Here is a 26060-nt window from a genome sequence, read left to right on the forward strand (position 1 = left end):
CTAATAAGAGGCTTGACACGGTGGAGGTCTTATATGAACACCAGTGACTCGCATCAGCCTGTGTATCCATCAGCCGACCATGCTTCAACCACTGCTGCGCTGTCTGCTTCTAGCCTCTGCTGTGCTGCTCTGCAACACAGCCCCCACCCCCACGGTCAGTGTCTGTTTGCAATAATATGAGTTTGTGCTAGAGTTATTATAAAATTCTGTTTTTAAGGTGTGTACTTTAGATCTCATGTGTGGTCTACAGCTACAGGCATGGAGTCACTGAAAGTCATTGAAAATCTGTGTTTGACAGATTTTCAATGTGTTTGACAGATTTTAAATATAAAATGATAAGATTCAGTGCTGCAATCCAGACCGAGACAAGACCGAGACTTTGAGGGCTTGAGACCAGGTCAAGACCAAGACCAGACAGTATATACATAGGTAGCTGAAAATAGCTAGTTAATATTTGCAAAAATCTCTTTGGGCGAGGGGGGCACTTACACTTAGCTTAGTTTTCTTTATGCTTTCTGTGCCAATAAAATTTGGCCATGGTTCCAGCTGTCTCATTAGGCATTGCATTGCAGGATTTACATTCTGTTGTGTGTGTTCTATTCGAGTCAGAGTTATAGGTAGTCAATTTTTAGAACAGAAGATTTGGCTGACATCTTCTCCCATACAGCCACAGCTCAGTATCCCACGTCCACTTTCTTGGAGTGAAGGGGAGTGAGGAGGGATGACAGCTGTAAATCAGACAATGCACTGGCAGTTCTCTACAGTTGTGGTCTTCACCGGTCTTGAAAAAAAGTCTTCTTTATCTGAGACTGAGACAAGACCGAGTGGTCTTGAAACCAAAACTAATCTCAAATGCTGCAACAGATTTGACATAATGCTCTTTGAGGGCAGATAGCCATTGTAAACCCACAGTCCTTTATTTACATACTCTCCAAGTCAAGTCCAAGTTCAAGTATCATAACACATGGCAAAATAAGGGAACTGGAACTTGATTAAACATTTTGTTATTCAGTGTGTCACACCAGCATATTGCTCAGCTCTGCCTCCACCAAGGAGGTTATTTTTTTCTGTACTGTTTGTTTGTCTGTCAGCAGGATTATGGAAAAGCTAGTGGCACTTTCTGCATGAAACTCAAATATCATGGTAGTAACATACTTTACCTAAGTCTGTGCTCTCCAGGTACCCTTCTATTCATTAAAGATGAGATTAAACCCAGAGAAATGTGATGTACCTGAACACACCATGGTTAACAAATGACTGCTTCTAACAACAATGTTTCTTTTTAAAGAGAAACGTCTATGAATTCACAGCACAGGTTAGTATCTCTATCGATTTTCTGGGGCAGAAATCAGTTCAGTGACCTGCCTGTGACGATCCGCTCTCATCGTGTATGTACTCGTCTGTTATCGCTCGTGTTTACAGCACATTTCTTCTGCCGCTTTATGGTTAGCAGTTCATTGAACTTGTTGAACTGAATAAGCGATGCTACAAGCTGAAGCTGAAATGAATGTGTTTGCTTGACATTGAATGTTGTCTCCATTGGCCTTTTGTTGTGTGACTATATAAATAATAACATGCCGCATTGAACACTGGACCAGCCCTGGTAACTGAAGCTTGTGTCTGTGCTGCAGGACAGACATGGAGGCTCAGACACCAAGTGTCCTTTGATGGTAAAAATCCTGGATGCAGTGAAGGGGACTCCAGCTGGATCGGTTGCATTCAAGGTGTCTCAAAAGACTGCTGATGGGGGATGGACACATATCGCCAATGGGTAAGTACAGTAAGAAATATGAGGTCGAGTATGTTCTATGTCACTTCTCACCTCATCTGTTCAATATGTACAAACCATGCAGACAGATTTCACTGTTCCTCGCTGCAGAGTGACTGATGCCACAGGAGAGATCCATAATCTGATCACAGAGCAGCAGTTCCCAGCAGGAGTGTATCGTGTTGAGTTTGATACCAAAGCTTACTGGAAGAACGAGGGGAGCACACCATTCCATGAAGTAGCTGAAGTGAGTATAAACATCACAACCTCCATCACAACCTCCAATATGCCTGTTCAACCTTTGATATAAGATTCAGCTCCAGCTCCAGGCTGTTGTCTGAATTGCAGTAATGACCACAGTGGAGGGGATGGAAATACTGTACTGAATACTCTAAAAGAGAAAGACCAACAGAGATTGACCAATAGAGACAAGCCAACAGAGACATGCAAACAAAAGGCCTTTTCACGGAGACCTATAATATTGCTGCAAAGCTATCATCACTCAGCATGACTTTTTTACAAACAACACATTCCGGAAGCAAAAGAAGCATGATGTGCAGCCTCTGCAAATTACCAGTGCCTGGTGCTGACTCGACTTCACTCTACCTGCTTTTGCTACCTCTGCTTCGTTTTCCACTGCAGATGGTAACGCTTCAACATAGGCAAAGCTGATCATTGTCATTATCTATCCATCCATCCATTTTCCATGATCTCTTTTAAGAGTTACGGGCGTCAGAGCCGATCCCAGAGACAAACATACATTCATGTTTACAATTGGAAAAAGCCAGATTACCTGAAGACTATCAACACAAGACATGAGAGAACATGCAAACTCTACACAGAAATGGGGATTCAAACCAGCAACCATGGCAACAGACATAGGCCATCCTCTTGCAGAGCAGTTCTTCCCCTCAGTTCAGTTGGTGGGACAGTGGAGGGTGCAGACCAATTTGGACATTTCTGACATAAATTAAAAAAAAAAACTTCAACCTTAGCAAAGCAGCATTGTTGGTGAAGAAGTGAGTACCACACTTTGAGTACCACATGCAGCTAAAGTCTATCCTTGTATGTAGATATTGTTTTTGCTGCCGAGGTTGGGCAAAATTCATCTGTCTGGAAGCACTGCATTTTTCTTTGCAGGAGCCCTCAAATGGGTGATGAAGGTCATGAAGGTTAGGTATACCCCGCGTATACAGTGGACCTTTTGGGTATACGCGATTCAATGTTGGCCATGTTGGAATTCTAGCATAGAAAGTTGCTTTCGATGGCCCTTGAAAGCCCTCACCGAGAGTGGGGTGACATGATATTTAAACATATAACAGATAACCCATGTAAAGGCTTATCTTACTCTTCTTATCTTGGAACCTGTTGGTGGCAATTCAGGACAGTGCTGCAGTCAGTAAACAGTATTATTTACCCTTGCATGTTCAAGCCGCTGTTTGCTATTCTGCTGTTTGTCCTCAGTGTGAGGAAACAATTCCCAGAACAACATGACAAATAGCCTCTTTCCCTTCTTTATTCACTGATTCATACATCTATTGTCCATTTTGATCACCTCATCTGCGTTTCGTTCACTATGGTTGTTGTCATGTCTGCCGCAGCTGCAAATTATGTTGCACAAAAGCTTTAAGCATTGTATTTTCTTGTCAGCCGTCTGTAAACCTTCATTCATACCTTCTCATTTTTATTTGATTTCAACTCAAAGAAAAGAAATGGACACATTTGGACTCCACTGGTTTTATCTGCTGAACAGTGACTTTACCCTCAGCTGTAAATGTTTCTGTCATTGACCCTGTGGCATTGCGTGTGTGTGTGTAGGTGGTGTTTGAGGCCCATGCTGAAGGTCATCGTCACTACACTTTAGCCTTACTGCTCAGTCCGTACTCCTACACCACCACAGCCGTGGTCACAGATGCACACCAGTGATGCACATCACACCGTGTGGATATTTACAGTCTGGTGGAGGCATCGGGACAGCGAGTTGCATGAAAGGCTGGAAATCTGTTTTTTTGTTGTTGTTGTTTTTTTCCATGTGCTGATCCAAACCAACAGTGAATGTATCTACTAACAAGTATTATAGTGTGTGTATCTTCTCGCTCTCTGCCATTGAGCTCCATTGTTGTCCAAAAACGATTAAAAGCATATCAGTGAGCCACAGTGTTGTCCTGCGTGTTCCTTTATTACCATGAATACACACCGTAGTTTGTTTGGATTAATAAACTATAGACCAGTTGCTAAGACATGGAGCGTGGGAGCAGCTGAGGTGGGCTGAATGAAGCCTGGTTGCTCAAATAAGCCACCTGTAACAGCACCTACCTGTCAATCAAAGAAGCCACGCTATTAATTATGCATAACTTTAAGAATATAATATGAACGGGTGAGTTCTATAAAAGGCACAGTGTACTTGCCACACCATTGTGAATCATTGTGATCAAACCCTGTTATGATCAAACAAGTAATGAGGTTAAGCTTGATGAGTTGTGATTTTTTGCTTAAGATGTGGTAACAGGAGAGCATGTTGCTTGCATGAGATTAAGAGATGTTGAAACAACAAAGATCATTTTCTATCTTTATTTCATGTAACAAGCTCGAGTCATTGAGCTCGACAACCACATCACAATATACATAATTTATTAGAGATAATAAAGAAGTTGGTAACCTGAATGTTGTTCAGAAGACTTGAAGATGTCACTTCCCGTTGCTCATATAAGCACCACGGGTATGGTGTTTTCTAAACACTTATATATGATATGATAGGTAAATTCTTAAGGAGTTAGGAAAATATGACACAACACCCAACCCAACACATCATTGTTTGTATGTATGGGGGAGAATGATTTATCTAACAGGGTTGATTTTTTTTTTCCACTGAAGTGTGGAACTTAATACCAGTAATCATGAATTAATTTGGAAAAAAGCAACATAGATAGATGTTCATGTGAATGACAATATGTGACTGTTTTAAATTTTATGAGTCATATCCCAAGCTCACTTTCATCATAGGCCACAAGGGACAAAAGAGGAGTCAACTGATAAAACAAGATAAAAGTTAACTGTCAAATCTTTAGACGTAATTAGGGGACACTTCAATTGATTTCAAAGCTTTTGGTCACTTTACACTTGAACAAAAACTGGTTCTTGATGAGTGCCGTGGAGCACTTTGTGTTCTCTAGAGAACTTATATATCCTTTAGAACCACTCTTTGGCTGTTTCAGATTGTTTGGGTAACTGAATTGAACTTTAACTCACAATTGCAGCACTTTTTTTTTGAAGAACCTTTTTATGTTGGATAATCTTTGTTATACTGATTACTGGTTCTTAAGTCGGCCTTGTAGCAACTGGTTCTTGGAAGAACCAATAGGTAAAAGGTTCCTTGCAAAACTGAACAAAGTCCCCCTATGACCAACCTGAACCTTTATTTTAAAAGGTGTACAGAGCATGAAAATAAAGGAGACAAACATCAGGTCTGTTTTCCAGAATATGGCAATGAAGTGTTTATTTTGTCTTCCGTTGACAAAGAAAAACTTTACAAAGTAACGGTTCAACACCAGACTCAAACTGTTTTATACTGTCTGTTACCCAAGACTGCAAAGTCTGACAATGGAGCTAACTTCACCATGTAAAAAAAGTTCTGTGATGTGATGTGTGGGGGTTCAGGGTTGGGGGGGTTGGGGGCCAGGGGCCGGGCTCTAGCACATGCTTCTGAGCCAGTGAGAGGCAGCATGAGATGTTAAGGAACTGAGCATGTGCAGAGTGGGTGCTACATTAACATGTTCACAGGGTTGGCTCAGTGTGGAACTTCATTCTTCAACGTGGACTCGCGTGGAGATAAAGAGCTTGGTGATCAGGTGACAGTCACATATACGGAGGATCAGAGAGCTGCAGAGAAAACAGGTCCTGTGTCGTGATGTGATGTGGCCAAACACACAGGCCTAGTTCAGCAGGACATTGGGGGGGTTCAGTCCTCATAAAGCTCTCAGGACTTCGTTTGAAGAAATGTCTCTGCTCTCACTGATTCCCTTTCATGTTTCATTGAGTAACAGTGGAGCCTGGTGGATACTGACACTGATATGTATAAAAAAAAATCTGATGACAATATTTCATTTTTTGACCATATATTGAGTGGTTATAAATAACCAATTCAATATATGGTCATAAAAGATACTTTAACAAAAGCTAAAACTTTTTTTTTTTTTCCCCCTTTCAGCCACATCTCATGGTCTTCATCAGCTTAGAGTTTGTTCAGTTTTAAAGGTTCAGTTCTCATCCAAAGCCCGATTGATTCTGATACTGATGATTGATATCATCTTACATAAATACATTACAAACATTCTGGATAAGAAATGAGTTCCCTTTTTTCGGCTATAATATGAAGCGAGAGTGACACTCTATTCATAACACTTGACTCATCAGTGCTCTCTGGTGATAAAATGATGTTTGTGAAGAAGTTTAAACATTTTGGGCACTGAAAGGCTCCACTGGTTGCTGATGTAGATCTTTGTATCAAACGATCTTGTCATAAATTCTAAACAGTCTATTCTTAAGAACTTTTGACTCACACTGGTTCTATGGAAACACTGGATTGCGTAGTTCTTAGTACCCACATGTTTGAAATATAGTAATATCAGCTGATTTATTGGCTCTACTCTGACGAGAAATCTTCAGCAAACTGCCACCGCCTAGGGGGCCACAACCCTTTGAATACTGCATGTTTAATATGACCAATTTATTTAACTTGTACCTCATGCACATGACTTTCAGTTTTGGTGTGCCACCCCAACATTTTCAGTGACCCATGTGGCCACCCCCCTTCGATACATTTCTGGGTTTCCTATCTGATGGAGGCTGGAAGATGTGACTGACAGCTCTGCACAGATTCAAGTGCACCCCAAGATTGGATTTTAATGTTCATGGTTCTTTTAGATCTGTGACCTGGACATGTACCGAGCTAAAAAAACGAACTAAATCGCACCATCTGGTGGACATATGCTGTAACAGCAACACTGTTTTTAAATGACTTCAAACTGATCTTTGGCATCTCTGGTCCACATTGTTCTCAGTCAGCCAGCATATGTGCCAATACCTACAACCTGTGCCTGTTTGAATGATCAACATTTTTGATATTCATACTGTCAGAAGTGGCTGATGAACATGGAAAAACAAAAGAGCACAGTGTTGTTACAAACGTCCACATGAACAGGTCTGAAGCAGAATGATGAGAAACACCGGAGCCCGGATATGAATGTGCATGAACGCATCACAACAAAACACTGTTCAGTTAACTGCTGGTCAGTAGAAATCTGCCCGCAGTGCTGTTCACAAAAGCAAAGCCTCTGTGCATCTGCTCTGCCTGCATGCACGTGGTAACTGGATGTAAATTACATTATTTTGTCTATTATGTATTCGAAAGGCCAGGCCATGCAGACTGAAGGCTAGAAAAAGAGGTTTTAGGGGGTAGTTCTTGGTGCATCGGCATCACAGCTTGAGCTATTTGGGCTCTTAGTGAGAAGAACGTGTGCTCACGTTCTTTTTTTGGGAGGACAGTGACGTTTGCTTTGGGTGAAATATCAAATGAGATCAACTGCAGGTATCTCAGCGGGCAAAGCTTTTTCGTTGAACGCGACCCACAGGCGGTCACGGTGGATTGTTACATGTCAGGACCGAGCCTTTTGGATGCTCATCAGCAGCAGATTTCACATTTGCTCTGGCTGATGTTGAAGGGGGGACAAAGACATCGACAATTCAGGAAAGCAAAAGCATTTTTAATCTCTTCAGTTCGAATGTGAACGTGGAAAAAAAGAAAAAAAAAGAACTCAAGGCACAAAGAAATACTGCAGAAATGGAACACGTTAGTCTAATGGAGAACACATCATCTGAACGCTCGTAGATATTTTCAGGTTTAAAGAAAAAGGGGGCAGCTGGGTGGAGTCAACCTCAGCTGATCTGGCACCAGACGCAGGCGAGACATTTTGTTTCCCAGTTTAGCACTTGGCACCTGGACTGGAGTTTTGGCTTTGGCCATGCAGACTAGGTACGGAGCAGATCCATGAGAACAATGGACACAATAATGAACTGATCTGAAGCGCTACATGCTGACTGCCCCTATTTCAACGGACAACATTAAACCACAGCAATGATCCATATCATCAGTCTGTGATACTCAATACGTGTGCTGCTTCACATAGAAAAACACAAGTACTACTCTTCCTGTCAGTTATTGTTCATCTTTTACCCTAACCCTGATGATGTCACAGTGATGTCATCAGGGTGCTCTCATCCTGGGCATTAGTCTGCATCACAAACTGGAGATTTGTATTTAGCAGAGACTGAGTAGCATCATGGGAAGTGTAGTGTAGGTTTCAGTGTTTTTAGAGCTTGGCGCCGATATTCATCGACACAAAGTACAACTGACGTTCCTTAGAGACAAGAAGTCAGAATATGCTGTCAGAAAATCCGCTTCCTGTCCCGTCTCTGAAACAACACTAGACTACTGGAGCTCCCAGAATGCCTTTCTTCACGGCCTGGGAAAGGGGATGTAAACATCTTTGTGTTCAGTTCCAAGTAGTCCTCAACCGTCTGTGGGGACAGTTGAGGACTGTGTCTGCCTGAAGCAGATGTTTGCAGATTGCACACTTCAAAACACTGAACCAGTTTGTGCACTTTGAACACTGAGAAACTGAGACGCCCTATTAACAGCATCTAGAATGCAATGCGAACAGTGATTCTTACGGTTTGCTTTGCTTTGAACTTTAGCCGATATGTGGCACGGCAGTGATGGAGAACTGTAGAAGTGATCCATGCACTGAGAGAGACAAACTGTGGGGATGTGGAGTCAAGAGAATATGATGAAGCCCATCTTGATTACGTTGCATTAAAACTGTCGCAGTTTGGACAAAGTTAAACTTCTGAAGGTGAAAAGGTAACCCAAGGCCCCAGGCTTCGGATTTTGAGTGTGTTCACAGACAGAATGTGAATACTGCTTCTCAGGTATAACAGTAATCAATAATTAAGGCATCACTGCTCTATTAAATACTGTAGGTTGGGGGTGGGGGTCTGCGACCACATGGTACTGTATACACCCTAATCAGCTGATCACCAAGAGTCACGAATATAATGTGATGAAGCGAGCAACCGGGCTGTGTGAACCACGTCTCAACAACACTCTGTATCGCTGCTACACAGATCAGATCACAACCAGCAGGCTCAGCTCTGCTCTTGTGCAAAAACAAAACAAATACTAAAGCTAAGAAAAGGCATCATCTGCTGAACCAACAACTGCTCAAAGACCGCAGGCTCAAAGAGCTGGACTTCAGCACAAAGTCACACCGACGGGTTCGCGAACGCGAGCCACTGTAGTGTGAGGTTCAACCACGTCTGCTTTGGAGGAAAAGAAACAAACGAAAGAGACAAAAAAAAAAAAAAACTACAAGAAAATAAACTCTGTAAACATTTACGGGCTGCTCCGCAATGCTGCTGCTGCAAGGGAAGGGCAGCCTTTCCCAGAAGTCCATGCAGCGTTTGCGTGGAGGAGCCCCAGCTGTAACTGACTCCACATGTAATGCTCTGAAACTAGAGAAAATAATACATCTGTAACACTCCGGCCATTTCACACCTGAAATCCACCTTCCTCCATCTCACCTATCCTTCATACATCTCGTCAGCTGCTTCACTAGATAGAAAAAACCCTCTGTGAAACACTTCGTTGCGAGGCCGTAGATGAAGTGACACACTTGTCTGAACACGCAGTAAGTGTGAGTGTCACACACACAGTGCTTCTGATACAATGAGTGTGACTATAATCAGCGTGGAGGCACGTCAGACTATGAATAAGAAATCATTTTTTCCTTCACCTTTGAGAAGGTGGACTTTTTTCCTGCAACTTTTCTCAAAGAACAGCTGCAGGTGAACGTTCTGTCAACATCTAATGAACGTTTCAGCTTTGAACTAATAGGAAAAACAGAAATATGAAAGCACATCTTCTATCTGCTGCTTTCCTTTTAGCTCTTTTAGACCTTTCCGCATCATCTTAAGCAGCAGACAGATGTTGCCCATCTATCCAATCTAAACTTCCAGGACAACGGGGAAAACTCCCGTCTGCTGATGGAGATTGCGTGAAACGAGCGTGAGCGGTGCAGCTGGTTTCTATAACGCCGTATTTGTCATGTTGGATGGCACGTTTTGGTGGACACGTCACACAGTGAGATGTGGGACCGAGCGCTTTGAAGCGAGTGTATCAGGACCTCTGAGAGACTCATCAGGAAGCAGCTTAAGGAGATGAAGTGGTGCGATAGGACGGGGAATGAGAAGCAGGTAAAAAAGAAAAAGAAATGGCCAGAATTCTATTTTTACCAACTCAGGACTTACAATCAAAGAAAAAAGTCCAAACATACAATTCATGGTCAAATTCAAAACCTAGAGATATAGAGGAGAACCATAACAGTGAACATCTGGTCAAAAATAATCTACATCTTTCTCTCCAGCTTCATAGTGCTCAAAGCTTTTTAAGAAATTAAACTTTTCACAGCATGTGCCATTCAAGAACAGCAGCAGCATTGGCTGCGAGGAGCCAACGCAGAGGTTCTCTCATTCTGGCCCTTCTGACCGCCTCACGAGCTTCCAAAAATGATAATAATAAGAAGAATAATAAGAATAATAAGAAGAATAAACACCACAGTCCAGACACACACACGCACACACAGTATCCAGCCCAAATCCCCATGCTTCAGCGCACGGTGTACAGTACAATGAAGAGCTTTATCACATGGTCCAGCACTAAATCATTAGAAGAATTAAAAATCATAAAAAATAAAAACATCAGAGACAAAAATAATATTATATATATATATATATATCTCTATATATCTATCTATATATATATATATCCTATATATATATATATATATGAGAACCATGGCCCTGTACTAAAGCATGTTGTGTAATGGCTGACCCTGCTCCCTGTACAAAGTCACGGAGGAGAGTCCCCCCTCCTTCTCTTTTCACACAGTGCACCTCAAAGAAAGAAAACAAAAGCACGACCAAAAAAAAAAGAGGCAAAATTAAAAAATATATACATCTCCAACTGATGAAATAAGTTATGTTTGAAAAGAACATAAATCTGGTAAACAAAATAAATTAAGGCATGCAAAAGATAATGTCAGAGCTGAAGATTTGGATACTTTTGTTTTGTCTTCTTTAAGCCAGACATCCTCTATTGTTAGAAGATCTTCCTGTCAGAAGGAGAACCACTCACTCTTTATGAAATCCTCAGAACGAAGGTAGCTGCCAAAATAAAAATTCAAACCCACTGGAATATCACTGTAATATGCCCGAGCGTTTTTTTTTTTAAAGGCTCATATTTACATACGTGTGTTCTGTGTTCGAGCTTTGAGAGGCTGATATTTACATACATGTTTCATGCAGATTCAGCAGCAGTGCAGCAAAAAACAAACGGCAAAAAAAAACAAAAACACTTGAGTGACAAGACGGGAGCGTTTCTTTAAACATCCCCCCAATCAGAGAAGGAATAAATACGACATATCAAAATTTAAAAAAAAGAAAAAGAAATGTACATCACAAACGTTAAACGTCGACCTCGATCAGATCCTTTTCCTTTGAAACAAAAAAAACAAAAGGAATACTGCGGCCTGACAAAATGATATGTATCAAACAAATGATAGTAGAAAGTGAAACAAGATCTTGTCTGTTGGCTTTGTAAGGTGACGGTGATACATCAGAAGTGAAGCAGTGCGGAGCCGAGCGGAGCGGAGGGAGCTGTGGTTCTGCCACGTTAAGGCTTTGCAGTAAACATCAGAGCTGAGATGCTGCTGCTCCCTCCAACCTAAACGGAGACTCATGTCAACTTAGAGTAGTTAAGCCGGCACGGACAAAAAAAATAATAAAATAAAATAAAAACATGCAGCAACTCATCCGTATCTCTCACACACACACACACACACACACACACACACACACACACACACACACACGCACAGATTCACTGACACACACACACACACACACACACACACACACAAACAATCAACAGTTCACTTTGAGAGACTTGCCACTGCCTCTTGTTTTTTTTCGGTTTTGGATTTTCTTTTTTTTCCTTCTTCTTCCTCCTCACTAAAATTTCTTGGCAGCATTTCATGTTGCGCCTCTACACCCCTCCCGGCCTGCGTCCTCTTGAGGCCAGGCCAGAGAGAGGGGAGCTTGGTGAGCTTGGGGGATGTGGACCAAGGAGGTGGGGGTCAGGGGTTGCCTTGTGAGAGGGGGTTGGTGGTTCGGGGATGGGGCAGTTCAGTAGTCTGCGATAGGAGCGAGCTCGGGGTACAGGTCCACTGTGATGTTCTTGTAGAGACTGCTGAGGGAGACGTGGGGGCTGTAGTGGAGGTTGTTGAGGCCGTCCAAGTGTTGCCGTTCCTTGGAATACCTCAGCAGTTTATACCTGCAAAACACACAGCGACACAGATCTCACATCAGTCCATCTGCCCCTGACCTGATCCAGATCTCGCCTCACCCTCTCCTACGAGGAGGAAATGTGAAAGCGCCAATCAACAGCCAGCGTTTAATTTGTCTTTTCTGGGCTACAATATTTAGACACATGGCAGACATGGAAGAGCCCCAAAATATGACACAACGAACTAATAACCACCTGCAGTACACTGCCCTGTCCAGTAGGTGGCGAGTGTGCATATTATTCTTTTAACGTCAGTGTCAAGTGAGCAGAGTTTTCAGTGTTTTCTTGCCATCTTTGTCAAGTTAAAATGAATAAATCCTGCACTGTTTATTCTTCTTCACTGCCTTTGTTGGCACTGTTACTTCCACCATCTGTCAGCCAGTGAAAACAGAGGCGGGGCCGCATTGCCCATGTGCTCAATCGAGATAAAAACTAAATAGAAACGGTCACTCCACAGGGTACCTTAAATAGTCCCCAGGCCCCATAATACAGGGCGAGCGGGTTGCAATCAGCAGCTACTAGATGCCACTAAATCCTACACGCTGCTCCTTTAAATGACTTCAGTGACTTTTGTGGGGAACAAACAAACAGTGGAGCCAGTCTCTTGTGGATGTTCGATGAAATGGAGTATGTAAGTGGCGGCGTTCAAATGAAAGAAAAGACTTGATTGTTTGCTTTACAGAACAAAGAGCTCGCTGTGAGCCAAAGACAAAAAGCCGTCTCACCTCCCGAGGAACTGCACCTCTCCTCTGTGGTGGTGAGGAATGGACTTGTACTTGCCGATCTCTCCCTCTGGCCGCGTGACATTCAGACCGGCATAGTGAACCCTGAGGAGAAACCAGGCTGTGTTACCGGACACATAAAGCCAGCCTCAACACATCTGTCTGTACGCTTCAGCTGACCTACAATCTGCTGAGAGGAACACAAGGTTTGATTTTTTTTTAATAGCAGGTGTTGGGGTGGGCGGTGGGTGTTGGGAGCACTTTGTGTTACGTTTTGTATAAAAAGCCATACAAATACTGTCTGATTGATTGATAGTTATGTCCTATTGTCAAGTACAGTAGTACAGTATGGTATGCAACCACAGAAGTGTCATATAAAGAGTAATGGTGACAATCACTAGACAACATCCTGTTTAAAGTCTGACTGAAGAGATTAGGAGCGCTCTCTCAGTCTGATAAAAAGGCTCACTGTGCCCACTTACAAGTGGAAGAAGGCCTGGGTCACAAACACATCGTCTCACGTGAGCTTTACTACAGATATGCTACGTAGTTACTTTGTTTTCCTTTTGTTTTTAAGGCTGGAGTGTTTTATTTCGAAAATCAACCGGATTTCTCTATGCTGCTGCCACTCTCTGTGGATTGACTCATGCTGCTCAGGGCGTCTGTCAAAATTCGAACGGCTGCATATTCTAAGTGGAGCCGAGCAAAGACCCGTTTCTGAAACAGACCACGGTGGTGGAAACATTGACTAGAACAGCTATACGGAACACATCACATACGTATTCGGGAGAATCTGGCCATTAGAGAAGTTGGATTAGTAACCTAGTGTTCAGTTATTTGCGGTCATATCTGAACTAGGACTCGATTATGTCGACAACTAATTTAGTAGTCGACGACGGCTGCAGCTTCCACTGCTGCGTCTGCCTTTCTGTCACATACACACACACCCACCCACACCTACGCACATGCGCAGTAGTGGTAATCGGCGTCAGGCCTGACTGTACCGTAAATGATACCATAACACAGACCCTCCAGGAATTCAAGATGTTGCGATTTGCAACTTCAACGCAACCTCAGTGAATCCCCGTGAATTCAGAGTGGTGTTGCAATTTTAACCAATCACCGCGACTTTTCCGCAACTTCCACGCAGTCTGCCCGGGGGATTAAACTTGGGGGGTCAGGGACGGCCGCACGGTGCGGGAGGATCCCCTCGTGGGACCTCTCCCTGGCTGGCCTCCACCAGGCGCATTTCCTCCGCAGCGGCTCTGGGTCGGCATGGAAAGACTCTGAGGCGAAGGTGGCTCACGGCTCCGTCCGCGAGGTTTACAGTGCCCGCCCATCCGCCCCTCTCCAGGACAGTAAATTTACGTATGATCCGATTAGTCGACTAATTGAAAAAATAATCGGTGATTAGTCAACTATCAAAATAAGCGTTTGTGGCAGCCCTAGTCTGAACTCGCATACTAAATACCATATTTTCCAGACTATAGAGCGCACCTGAATATAAGCCGCACCCACTAAGTAAAAAAAAAAAAATTAAAACATTACATATATAAGCTGCACCAGACTATAAGCCGCCAATATCCAGGTTGAGAAATGAGATATTTAGCGGATACACAGAAAGATTTTGTACCGTAAATGTTTATTTATATACCTGAACTGATTGTTTCCGAACAGTGCCTGTAACACGGCAGTAAAAGTGCTCACCATGGATTCATTAACACCAAGCTTACGTGCAGCAGCTCTATTTCCTTTCTGGATAGCCAGATCGATGGCCTTCAAATTAAAAGCTGCATCATATGAACTTCTTCGTGTGCTTTCCATGATGAGGGGGTGAGGGTGTGAAAATAATTTGCTGTTAATAATTCGTCCTGCGTGTTGTGTTGCATGTGCTAAATAAAAACTAGCGTGTTCTTCTTTGCACTGACTTCCCCTGTCTGTCTCGTTTTTGCACTTCCTGTTAGAGCGCCCCCTGGTGGCTGAAGAAAAATCAATAGAAAAGCTGCATCTTTGTATAAGCCGCATGGTTCAAAGTGTGGGAAAAAAGTAGCGGCTTACAGTCGGAAAATATGGTCCTCATTACTAATAATGCTTAAAATAGGTTTTGTCTGTGAATATTGTACCTTTAATTTTTCAAGGAAGCCAATTTGACACAAGCGCATATGCCGCCTGTCACATGACACCAGTGTGATGACGGCATTCAAACAGCTGAGCTACATTATGGTCATTCTCCAGGCAGACTAAAGTCTACCTTTAGTAGACTTACCTGTTCCACAAGTCATCATCCTCTCCTCCCCAGCCCCAGAATGCATTGGGAAAGCCGTTAATCTTGCGGAACTGCTCTACGGTGAGTCCACTCACACCGCCAAAGAACTCGCTGTATGGAAGACTGCAAACAACAACAAACAAACAAACATGACGTAAACACAGACCTGTTTTTTTTCCCCCCTCAACAAGTGTGTACATGTTGATGACACACTCACATGTACATATATTTGTCCAGCTTGGCAGCAAAGTGGCGTGGCATCTGACCACAGCCATAGTAGTTTCGGTCATTCTCAGGGATGTGGTCAACATCATGGAAGATTAAGCAGTCCCAGTCCAAGTCCTTCATGGCCTCGAGGAAGCCCACGTTAAAGAGCATGGCTCTGTTGAAGGGCTGACTCCCACTCTAACACACACACACACACACACACACACACACACAGTCAGTGAGGCTGGTACTTCTATTAAAGCACCGCCTGTAAAGCTTTTCACACCCTTCAGCTTGTAGACAAATAATGTCTCGTCACACTCTGTAGTTCACACACATACACCAACCTGTTCGATGACATAGAAGGCAAACTGCAGTCGCTGTCTCTGCAGTATGGGGATGAGGTGTTGGAAGAGGATGGGGAGATGTTCATGGCGGTTTCTAAATGGAATCAGGATGGCCACCTGCAGCACAAATATCAGAGTAAGAGTCCGCCAGTACAGTCTGCTTCCTGTTTGTTTTCCACAGAAGAAACCATTCTGCAACGCTCACATCAGATTTTGTAAAATGTGTCTATGGCATGTGTGAATTTTGGAAGCATGAACTCACCTTCCAGCGAGGTCTGCAGTCCTTTGGTTTCCAATGACCTCCAAACTCAATGTCAAAAAACTTGGAGAACTTCAGTTCTATCTCCTCCATGGGGATCTCGGTCATGTTCACTTCCATAAGACCCTCTGTGGAGAGGTTTTAAAGGGGGTTACGTTATTCCACTGACTATGCTCACGTGTGCAGAAGATTCTGGTTTTCACCTTCATTCCGAAAAAGACAAAAAATCCTATGAGCCCTGCTGCATTCACATGGATTCAGAAAGACCTTCCAGTCGTGTAGGAAAAACAAAAATGTTCCGATGGAATGGCAGGAAGTGCGAAAACTTTGACAAAGACTAGAAAAAATGACTGACCACTAGCATTTCATTGTTCAGATGTGTCCTTGTCCCTTCTATGTAACATCTGGTGATAAATTCCGTAGCAGACGATGACAAAAAGTTTAAATATTTTAACACTGGATGGCAGGTTAGCCATTATCATTGACATAATTCTCAGTTATTTTTACCATTCTGATCATCCACTAACATGATATCTAATCTGCCTGAATCCATGTGAACACAGCATGGAGTGTTTATGGCTAATGAATGTGAATATTGCACCAATATTCCTGCTTATATGCAGCGGTGCACACACAGCCTTTTACAATGTTTTAATGTAGTGTGTGTTTCTCCTTTCGACCAGAAGTGTCTCCACCTCCAACTGTTGGTTAGTCAGTTCGTTTACGACACACACAGCTGACCGAGGCCGTGTGTCGCAAACTCCCAACCGAGACGTATGTTCTGAGTGTGCTGTGTAGAATGACATTGACATGTTCCACGTCTTAATTAGAGGAGCCTACAATCTGTTCTAATCAGGTAAATAGAAACAGAATATAAAAATTCCGAGTATTGTCATATTTGGAACAATAGTGGAAAATTAGTGAGCGTGTCATCATAATCATTAATACAGCATAAAACAAGAATAAATAAACAAACATCCCTGCAGATTCACAGGCCTGTTACTGGCTTCTGCTTTGTGATTTTTGGAGGTGTGAAAATCACCCCATCAGTCCGAGCATCACTTCATTAACTCCACTCTGAGAAAACACTCTTGGAGGGATTGTTGTGGGTTTTGTGTGTCTGCTGTATGGAGACGAATGATCCACGGTGGATCTGATTATTACCAGGGAGCTGGTGGCTTCAGCTGCCTCGATTAACTCATCAATAGGAAACTACAAATCACATCAATCCTGCAGCTCGCTGCGACTACACAAACATCCAGAGCTGCCAGGCTCACGCAGAGCTTCATTAATACAGCACTTTTCAAACGGTGTAGATGCTGCAGATTACAATTTGTGTCGGGGTTTAAGTCCAGTATTGAGTCGTACTTCACTGTTGAATGTGGTCATGGAATCTAAAGTCCAGTATTAAATCCCTTATTGGAGGTTTAGCTTTCAACTTCAGGAGAGGCTAAAGTTGGAAATCGACAACTTCACAACCTGAATGTGAGCCAGAACTCATCATGAGGCATGTTTCCTTGGTTGGAACTACTTATTGTATCATTTGTAATTTGTTTTATTACAATCTGATTGGACATTTAGGATGTGCTCAAATCTCCACATTGTCATACCTTGTAAAAATATATAATATGTAAATAAATATGAATAAAAATTTTTTAAAAAGTCCACTGGAAGTCAGCTTTAATAAAGTAATAAAATAATGAATATTCTGTGTGTTAACGAGCTGTTAGACCACCTCGTTAATACAGGTGTGTGCCTCGTTAATACAGGTGTGTGCCTCGTTAATACAGGTGTGTGCCTCGTTTGTGTGCAGCACGTCAGAGATCAAACAGTTCAGTGAGTGCAGAGAAAATGTTTTAAAAGACTAAAGGTGGACTAATATAGACTGAAGAGGAATATTCCGTTGTTCATTTTGGAAATGATAGTATTCTTTTTTTCGACACTGTGGAGTGGAAATGTCTGAATCACACCCTTCATCAGCTGTGAGGTAAGTCACAAATACAGCTTAAAAATGATTATGAAGTTCACAGACTTAGGAGCTCAATCTGTCCATGGAAAAATGATCTTTTCCAACAGATATCTTAGTCACTACAAGACTGAACTAAAAGCAGTTTAGTGTTTATATGTGTGTATTTATTCAGTTTAGGAAACTCCACGAACTTTAGTTGTCTTGACTAGAAATCGTCTCTGTTGCTAGAACTCTGTTGCTAACTGTTCCATTACAGATAAGAGCCTACTGCCGCAACTGATTGTTTAGTATTAGGGATTAGTCAGACCCTGAGTGCGAATTGCCCCAAAATATGAATATCTTTTGTTTGTATATTTTATTTAAGTTGGTAATTGTTGTATAATCACAATATTACATTCGAGGGTGTCCCTAAACGTCATTATTGGCACAGCAGTGATGCAGTCAGCGTCAATGAAGTGCCAATAATGACGTAAAACACAACCTCTTATGTAATAATTCTTAATTAAATGTTCATAGTAGCTGAAGATATGAAATACTGAAATAACCTGCTGACCCTGGATCATCTTATTTTTCACCTGCAACTTCCTCCAAATACTAGAGGTCGGAGAATGTGACATGACGTCATCAGCTCATGGTGGATGACATAATACTCAGTCCACTCTGATCATACAGTGTTGAAAAATGAGAGGCAGCTGAATGTTTTGTTCCAGTCTATATTTTGCCAATCCAGGTGTCAGAGTCAGACGTGCAGGTGCGACCAAAACCATTTTGAAATTTGCACATGCTTGCTGTCGAGCCTGTACAAGGAATGATACAACGCATGATCAGCATCTTTCTTTCAGCACCTGTGAAAGTCTTTATGACACCTTGGTCATGTTTTCTTTATGTGCAGTCTAGGTCTCCTAAACAATTTCCCTGTTGTTAGGTACCAGTCTACTCACTCATAGAAGGTAATCGCTCTGGGCAGGGGAGGTTCTGGGAATAGGTGAAGTTCTCTGGGAGGTACGTGGTTGGCTGGACCAGGTACTCACTGGAGTTACTGCCATCAGGATAGTCTGCAGTGAAAAGAAACAGCAAACATCAGGCATAACGCAAAAATCACTTCCAACCACACCACTGAATAGATTTTTAGAACATCCAGTAACAATATCTTCTAGACCCCCAAAAAATCTGTAAAAGATAAAAAATAAAGAAGTCACAAGCTCCCCCACACCAACCATGTTGATCTGTTCTACAGAGTTTGGGGTGAATTAACTGTGCAGTCACTGAAGCATCGCTAATCTAGATCCTCCACTGCACTCCTTCCTGCAGCTTGCCTTCTTTACCTTTACCAACTTGCCCAATTAGACGAAAAATGTGTGAGTTGTCAAGTGAGGAGAAACTTCATGACCTTTGCAAAACTGCAATGGCAAATGCTTAATTGTTTTTGCTTTTCTTCAATTTGTCAATTCAATTTGTTGTAATGCTGTAATGCCAGATGCGACCTGATGTACTCGGAGCTGTCACTTGTGATTGGATCACCTGAGGCGCATGTTAATATCAAGCAACAACACTACATGAGAGGGTGTGCTTTATTGACATTATTGGCACGACAGCAATGTGGTCAGCATCGTCCACCATCAAATGTAATATTACGATTAGGGCTGCACGATATGGCCTATAACCAATATCTCGATATTTTTAAGCCATATCGCGATATACGATATATATCTCGATATTTTTATTTCTCCTGTAAATCACTATGAATGTTAAATTTAACCCTTTGATACAAAAAATAACATCAGTCATGATTCAAGTAGACCCTTCTATTAGATTAGTAATGGCTGCACCGCGTTTTAGCTGCGTCCTCTGCCCTGTGTCAACTCACACCGGGCGCGTCTTGGCCGCGAGAATCCTGAACGTACCATGCGAGACCCCGCGATAAACTGTATATAAAGAAAACACAACAAACAGCTGACTTTGCTTCTCCAACGTGGAGGAGATTATAAAAAGCATCTGTTGTGTCATAAATTATTGTGTTGTTCCACTTCAACAATTCTCTCATCGTCCATGTTGAGACCCTTTGATCGATCTTTGATCACCTGGTGCCACCGGTCATGACGTAACGTTGGTGTGAAGTTGTAAAAAGCTACATGAACTGCGTATTGTGTTTTATTTTGAAAGGGGGCAGAAGTTTATTATGTTGATTCTCTGTCGGATTTCCTGTCTGGTGCGATCTGCTCTGTTGAAATTTACGAGGTTTAGCAGCGGCTCGTGTCAAAAATAGAAATGCTATAGAATGCTCGCGCCGTGGTGCGGAGAGACGCTTCTGAGACACTCCGCGGCGCGCCCTGTGTGAGTGCTCTCATTGACTAGACTGGCAGCTATCTGCTCCAGTGACCGTGGCGCAGCCACTCCAGGGCCAGTGGTCCTCGTCTCTCCTCACTTGATACAAAAAGTACGCATGCATGCAGGGGATTTTTCTGGGTGGGCGGGGCAGTGTGCTGCGTGCTGTGAGCAGCACCAGGAGTGACACAGGCAAAACTCCGGAGAATTAAATGCTGACGACTTAAAACATTTACGTGACAAATACTCGATGGTCACGATATAGTCATTTCATACATCTCACGTAGAACAAGCCGCGATATATCGAGTATATTCGATATATCGCCCACCCCTAATTACGATTATACAACTATTACAAACTTAAAAATCAAATATATAATCAAAAGATATACATGTTTTGGGGCAATCTGTTCTCAAAAGAAAACTTTATCTTTTGTTTTTCTGTTTTGTTCTCTACGGTGGCCGGGACCCGCCATTGCTGCAAATAAAAGAAACGCTGCAAACAAAGAGACGCTGCTGCAAATAAAATAACAACGATGCAAATTAAAAAAAAAAAAAAACACACACACAACAGAAGTGAATTACCGTGGACTATTATTGCCAGTGCACCATGTTTTTTATGTGAGAGAAGAAGAAGATGAAGAGAGAGAGAAAAAAGAAGACAAGAAATAAGCGAATGAACAAGTAAATGAAAAGGTTAGTGTTTACTGTCGCTACGTGACTGTACTTGTACTTCTCTCACTCGAAGCTAACAATCCAGTTCAGCTTCATATCAAACCTGGGGCTACATGGCCTAACTATAACACATTGACAAGTACAGTCGATGTGCAGTCCCTCTCACGCTCACCGGTGCACCAGCACCTGAATGCCGTTTTTACACGGTAAGTCCAGAGTAGAGTTGTTGTTTCACACATGAAGCAACAACAGGACACGGGTTCTCACACGTTGACTGAACTTTACAAACCGAGTCTCAAAATGACGTCACAGCTCTGTGACGAGTCCATCCAGCTAAGCAGCTCCGTGTTTAGATCCCGCCCTGTGTGGGTCACACGCACTTTAAACAATACCACTGGCAACCTGCCAATAAAAGCTTTACTTCCCTCCTCAGACATACACTGATCTCATAAATGGCCTCTGTGAACTCTGAATGATGGAAATAGCGACGGAGAAGTCGAATGCATGAACTACACAGAACAATCCTGTGTCTATGGAAAATACTTCTACCGTACAGTCTATGGAATAAATTCTGCCGAACTTTTAACAAACAAACTAACAACAAAGCACGTGCTATTCTTAAAAAAAATAATACCTCGCAATCTGACATTTAATGCTTTTTAATACTTTTTCAGGGCCTTCATTTTCACTAAGTGGATTTACGACTTTTATATACCCCGCGGACACCCTGATGTAATGGGACACAGTTTACTACTCCAGCAAGTAATCTAAGCCTTAATAACAACCTAGCAACAGAGACGATTTCCTGTCGCAGCCACGTCCATGAACTTCACGTGTATTTTTAAGCTAGCAGCGCACAGCTGATGGACGATGATCCGAACATTTACAATAACACAGCGTTGTAAAGACTAAAAATCTAAATGTGTAGAAAAAAGATCATTGTAATCATTTGCAAAATTTACAACATGTCCATATTAGTCCACCTTTAGTCTTTAAAAACTGCATTTTATGCTGATCTGAGCATATTCTAAATGTCCAGTAGACCAATCAGATTGCTTGGTCGGAACAACATCAGGTGTGTAAACCAGGTCTGAGTGATGGCTGTACATCTCATGCCCTTGTGTGCCGTATATGAAGTTTAGTTTCCACTAAACTTCATATACGGTGTGTAGAATCAGACTGCAATACTACAGTGAAAATGTGTGTGTGTGTGATCACTTACCCGTCCCGTTGAGTGTACTGTTCTTGTTGGTGTACAATCGGATCATCTGGCCAATGGTCCTCACATTGTCCCTCAACATGATGCCCTGAGCCTGCACCATGAAGAAGTATGTGTTTGCTGAGAGAGAGACGGGAGAGAGAGATTTCAATCAGCTTGAGTCATGACAGCTATCACATGACAGCACTTCTTGTAAAACACAACTGAACAAGCAACAACTGTCAACACTGTTTGAATGTCAGAGCTGAGGTGAGTTAAAGCTGTTTGTTTTGGCTTGGTCCAGACATGCACACGTGAAGGCGAAGGATCGCCATCGGTGATGGGAGGTGAGCTTGTGGAACGCTCGCTCTTCTCGCTGACATTAATGAAGCTGCAGAAATACATTTTCCTCCTCATTTCGTCATTCAACCGGCTGCCTGTTTTAAAAGATGTCGAGTTGGGACTCTCATTTCATTCCTAATTTTGTCACAATCACCCAGGCGGTGATGTGTGGAGGGAAGAAAATCATTTAAAAAATCATTTTTATAGACTGAACCCACACACACATACAAAAAGTATTCATTTTCTTGGAGCAAATGAGGTAATAAATCAGTAATTATTTGCAGAAAACGTGGAAACAGTGTCTCTTTCTATTACTGTGGTGCTTACAGTAATGCGTCATGTTGAAAGCGATACAGAGATCAGCTAAGGTTATTGCTATTTAAGGCCAAAAACTTTCTCATAACCACATTCTTTTCCCATTATGAATGCTACGTTACACACGCTCACAAGGCCCACACTAATTCACTGAGTGAAAGTGCACAAACAAAAGAAAGAAATGAATCAACAAGAAACTGGAATTCCTCTCGTAAAGGGCCTGACATCTGGGCTGCACATCTGGCTGATTCACCTCTGAGGATGGCAGTTTGTGTCCCGTTACATACACACATACAAACTGAGCCCAGCGTCCAGCCTCACTTGCATGTATGGAATGTTTGTATGAACTATTGGTCAGGTACAGCGCCTGTTTCACTTCCTCATGAGCCGCCGCATGTTTGTGTGATTTGATCATCAGCATTGCCGTCTAAAGGCGGCTGCCTGCTCGGCTCCGTTTAATGCCAAAACCGCATAAAACTTGACCCCGCAGAACTTCAAATCCTGCTGACGGAAAGATAACAAATGAATTAAGAGTGAGTAGTCGCATTAGAGAACGCAAAAAAAAAGGAAATATTAATGAAGCCGTCTGTGCCGCTTTTCTGAGAGATGTTCTGTGGCAGAAATAAAGAGGTAATAATGTAACCGGAAGTGAGATGCCAAAAGAAGCAGTCTAAGATGGAAGGTGGCCAAACGTTCCGTGCATCAGATCATTAGAAGAATGCATTAGAGGTGCACTAAAACAGGGAGAGTACATTAGTAAACAGAATATTAACTTCATCTTATTTTGGTAACACTCGCTCAGAGGAACGCATTGACCTCTTAACCTCTACATCACTCGTACGCGCCGCTTAAAAACTGGAGTGTGTGTGTGTGTGTGTGTACGAGAGGCTCCCGCGTGATGTCCAAACGAATTGGAGACGACGGAGCTTTGATCATGTCGGGATATCTGTCAAGAGCTGCCAGGATGGGCGGCTTTTCTCCGTCCCCGCTGTTGATGAGCACGACGCATTTAAAGCACAGCTCAGCCACACATACGATCTATTTTCAGCTTGTGTCTTTGAGCTGGGACAGGATGACATCTGCATATGAATGACGAGTAAGTTGAAGAGATGTTCCTTTGTGGTACGCAATCACTGTACACACACACACACAGTGTACACACAGGATTTAAAAAGTGGCACAGACTGCATGTCAGAAGGTGAACAAACTGCATGTACATCGTCATATTAGATGACCCTAGTGTCGCTCTTCCTATTGGTCAGTGCGCCAGCTTCAGTGTGTGTGTGTGAGTGAGTAAACAGAACAGTGTTTGGAGATAAGAGCCTTATCACTGAGCAGCCATGCAGCCTCGACGGGTGAACGGGTGACAGGGTTAAAGCCGGACGGCAGACGATGCCACTCCATTCTGACGTTGACTAAACAACCAGCTGAAGAAATGACAGTTACATGTTTGCTACAAACCCTGAACCTTCCTGATAGAACAGCGTCAGCGCCAGGTCAAGATTAAAGAAAAGATACATTTCCTGTCTGGTCTATATCTGCTGTCACGCTCATTAACATGGGCTCCGGTTCCCAGCAGCACGCGTGCTCGAAAAGTCAAATTTGTCACAGGGAAGGCAGAGCAAGCAAAGCATGAAATGACGGCCCTGAGTCTGCAAATTAAATTCTCAGCTGCATGTTGAATGGAGCGTGGAGCGACAGCCTGTACGCCGGCAGCAAAATGCAGCATACAGCGCAGGCCACGGCGACGCAGAACGGGAGGGAGACGTGCATCCACGGACATATTCACACAGCAGCTTCCTCCTAACCCGATGACCCGCGCATGTCGCCTACGTCAGAGGAAGCCATGGGAATGATGCAAATGTTCCAAACCTTGCGCGACGTACAGAAAAAAACAAAATAAACAGACGGAAATAATCCCGGTAAGGTGTCAGGGCAGCTTCAGCCTGCCTACCTGCCCCATAAACACAGATAATGAGGCCCGTGGCCTCAGATAAGAAACCACAGCTCATGTTGACTCATTTAAATCACAAGTGGGCCGACATAAAACAAGTGATAAGCGTGTCATTGGGAGATCCGAATGATTGGAATCAGCGGCAAACACACAACCTGTGATCGTGGATTTGAAGCCTTTCTGCCATAATGCACCAGCTGCTCCTCTGATAGAACACTTCATATTCATGTTGCACTGCTTCCACCTTTAATAACAACACAAATACTCTTTATATGGAGGGTCAGAGCATATTTACACACACACACACACACACACACACACACACACACACACCACACCCAGCTGATTCAGTCTAAATCTAGAACACAAAACCATCCAGGGACGGGTCATCTTATCGCTTTATATCTCCGATCGTGCTGCCGGACCTCGGGCTGCCGGAAAACTTCCCAGAACTGCCTCTCCTTCCCAAAGCATGACCACCACTGATTGCCAGTAAAAGGCTGCACTGTGAGCATGTACAGTAATTCCTGTCTGCACACAACCACCACTTCCCCTATGGCATGTGATCACTGCAGAAGCAATGTGCCAGCTGTCACGTTGTACATACCACACTGACCACCGGCCTGTCTGCTGGTGGATTGAGTGTTATGACATTGTTTCCCATCAGTAAGACAAAACTCTGAGCCACTGTGTTTTTAGGTGGTGGACACATTTGGACAAAGCCGGTAGGTCTCAGTGATGGGCTGACTCCACCTGTCTGTGTTGCTGTGTGGATCCTCTGAAATGAACATCAGCAGTGATGCTTTTAGTTCCCAACTCTGCTAAAACACACATCATCCAGAAATCCAACAACAAACCGTCAATATGTAGGACCTGTTTCTATCCGCGTGACACTGCCCGGCGTGTTTTTCTCTTTAACATGGGTGGGTAGCTGGACATCACGCCTGGGGTGGACCTTTTTTAGCTGTAGGCTAGTTAGCCCGGTCAGCTAACGGTCTTTACGTTAGTGTGTGTGTGTGTGTGTGTGTGTGTGCGCAGTGACAGCAGCCGGAGCTCGTCAGGCTGCAGAAGATAATCCAGACATAATCACATTAAGTCGAACCGTGTAAGTCGTTTAATGTAAACCTCGGTTAACTCACCTATTCCAGGAGCCACGTAGATGAAGTAGAGGCAGGTGGTGGACATGGAGAAGAAGAAGATGAAGGCCAGGAACGAGCGGTTGGACATTCGCAGCAGCCGCCTCCAGTTCACCAT

General features: G+C 43.1%; 2 protein-coding genes across 2 annotated transcripts; one reads left to right on the forward strand and one right to left on the reverse strand.

Moving 5' to 3' along the window:
* On the forward strand, positions 1-3925 carry ttr (transthyretin (prealbumin, amyloidosis type I)). Its single transcript, XM_010739104.3, has 4 exons — positions 1-154; positions 1632-1771; positions 1880-2015; positions 3587-3925. Exons 1-4 carry the CDS (start codon positions 80-82, stop codon positions 3692-3694), a joined length of 459 nt encoding a protein of 152 aa, XP_010737406.1. The 5' UTR covers positions 1-79; the 3' UTR covers positions 3695-3925.
* Positions 3926-11328: 7403 nt separating this feature from the next.
* b4galt6 (UDP-Gal:betaGlcNAc beta 1,4- galactosyltransferase, polypeptide 6) lies at positions 11329-26060 on the reverse strand. The gene is made up of 9 exons (XM_010739103.3): positions 25946-26060; positions 22220-22336; positions 18939-19052; positions 16032-16156; positions 15770-15886; positions 15433-15620; positions 15216-15338; positions 12953-13054; positions 11329-12215 (listed from the first exon to the last, which is right to left on the reverse strand). The coding sequence occupies exons 1-9, from the start codon at positions 26058-26060 to the stop codon at positions 12068-12070; spliced, it is 1149 nt and encodes a 382-aa protein (XP_010737405.1). The 3' UTR covers positions 11329-12067.

This window comes from Larimichthys crocea, chromosome XVII (assembly GCF_000972845.2).
Source record: "Larimichthys crocea isolate SSNF chromosome XVII, L_crocea_2.0, whole genome shotgun sequence".
NCBI lineage: Eukaryota > Metazoa > Chordata > Actinopteri > Sciaenidae > Larimichthys > Larimichthys crocea.

What these genes read in the sequence shown, in the direction of transcription:
- ttr (XM_010739104.3), top strand. Translation starts at nt 80, where the DNA reads ATGCTTCAACCACTGCTGCGCTGTCTGCTTCTAGCCTCTGCTGTGCTG. An exon ending in ACACAGCCCCCACCCCCACG is followed by an intron (nt 155 to 1,631) that starts GTCAGTGTCTGT and finishes TCTGTGCTGCAG; the next exon opens with GACAGACATGGAGGCTCAGA. An exon ending in CATTCCATGAAGTAGCTGAA is followed by an intron (nt 2,016 to 3,586) that starts GTGAGTATAAAC and finishes GTGTGTGTGTAG; the next exon opens with GTGGTGTTTGAGGCCCATGC.
- b4galt6 (XM_010739103.3), bottom strand. Translation starts at nt 26,060, where the DNA reads ATGGTGAACTGGAGGCGGCTGCTGCGAATGTCCAACCGCTCGTTCCTG. An exon ending in AGAGCGATTACCTTCTATGA is followed by an intron (nt 16,157 to 18,938) that starts GTGAGTAGACTG and finishes ACCTCTCCACAG; the next exon opens with AGGGTCTTATGGAAGTGAAC. An exon ending in CTGGACAAATATATGTACAT is followed by an intron (nt 15,339 to 15,432) that starts GTGAGTGTGTCA and finishes TGTTGTTTGCAG; the next exon opens with TCTTCCATACAGCGAGTTCT.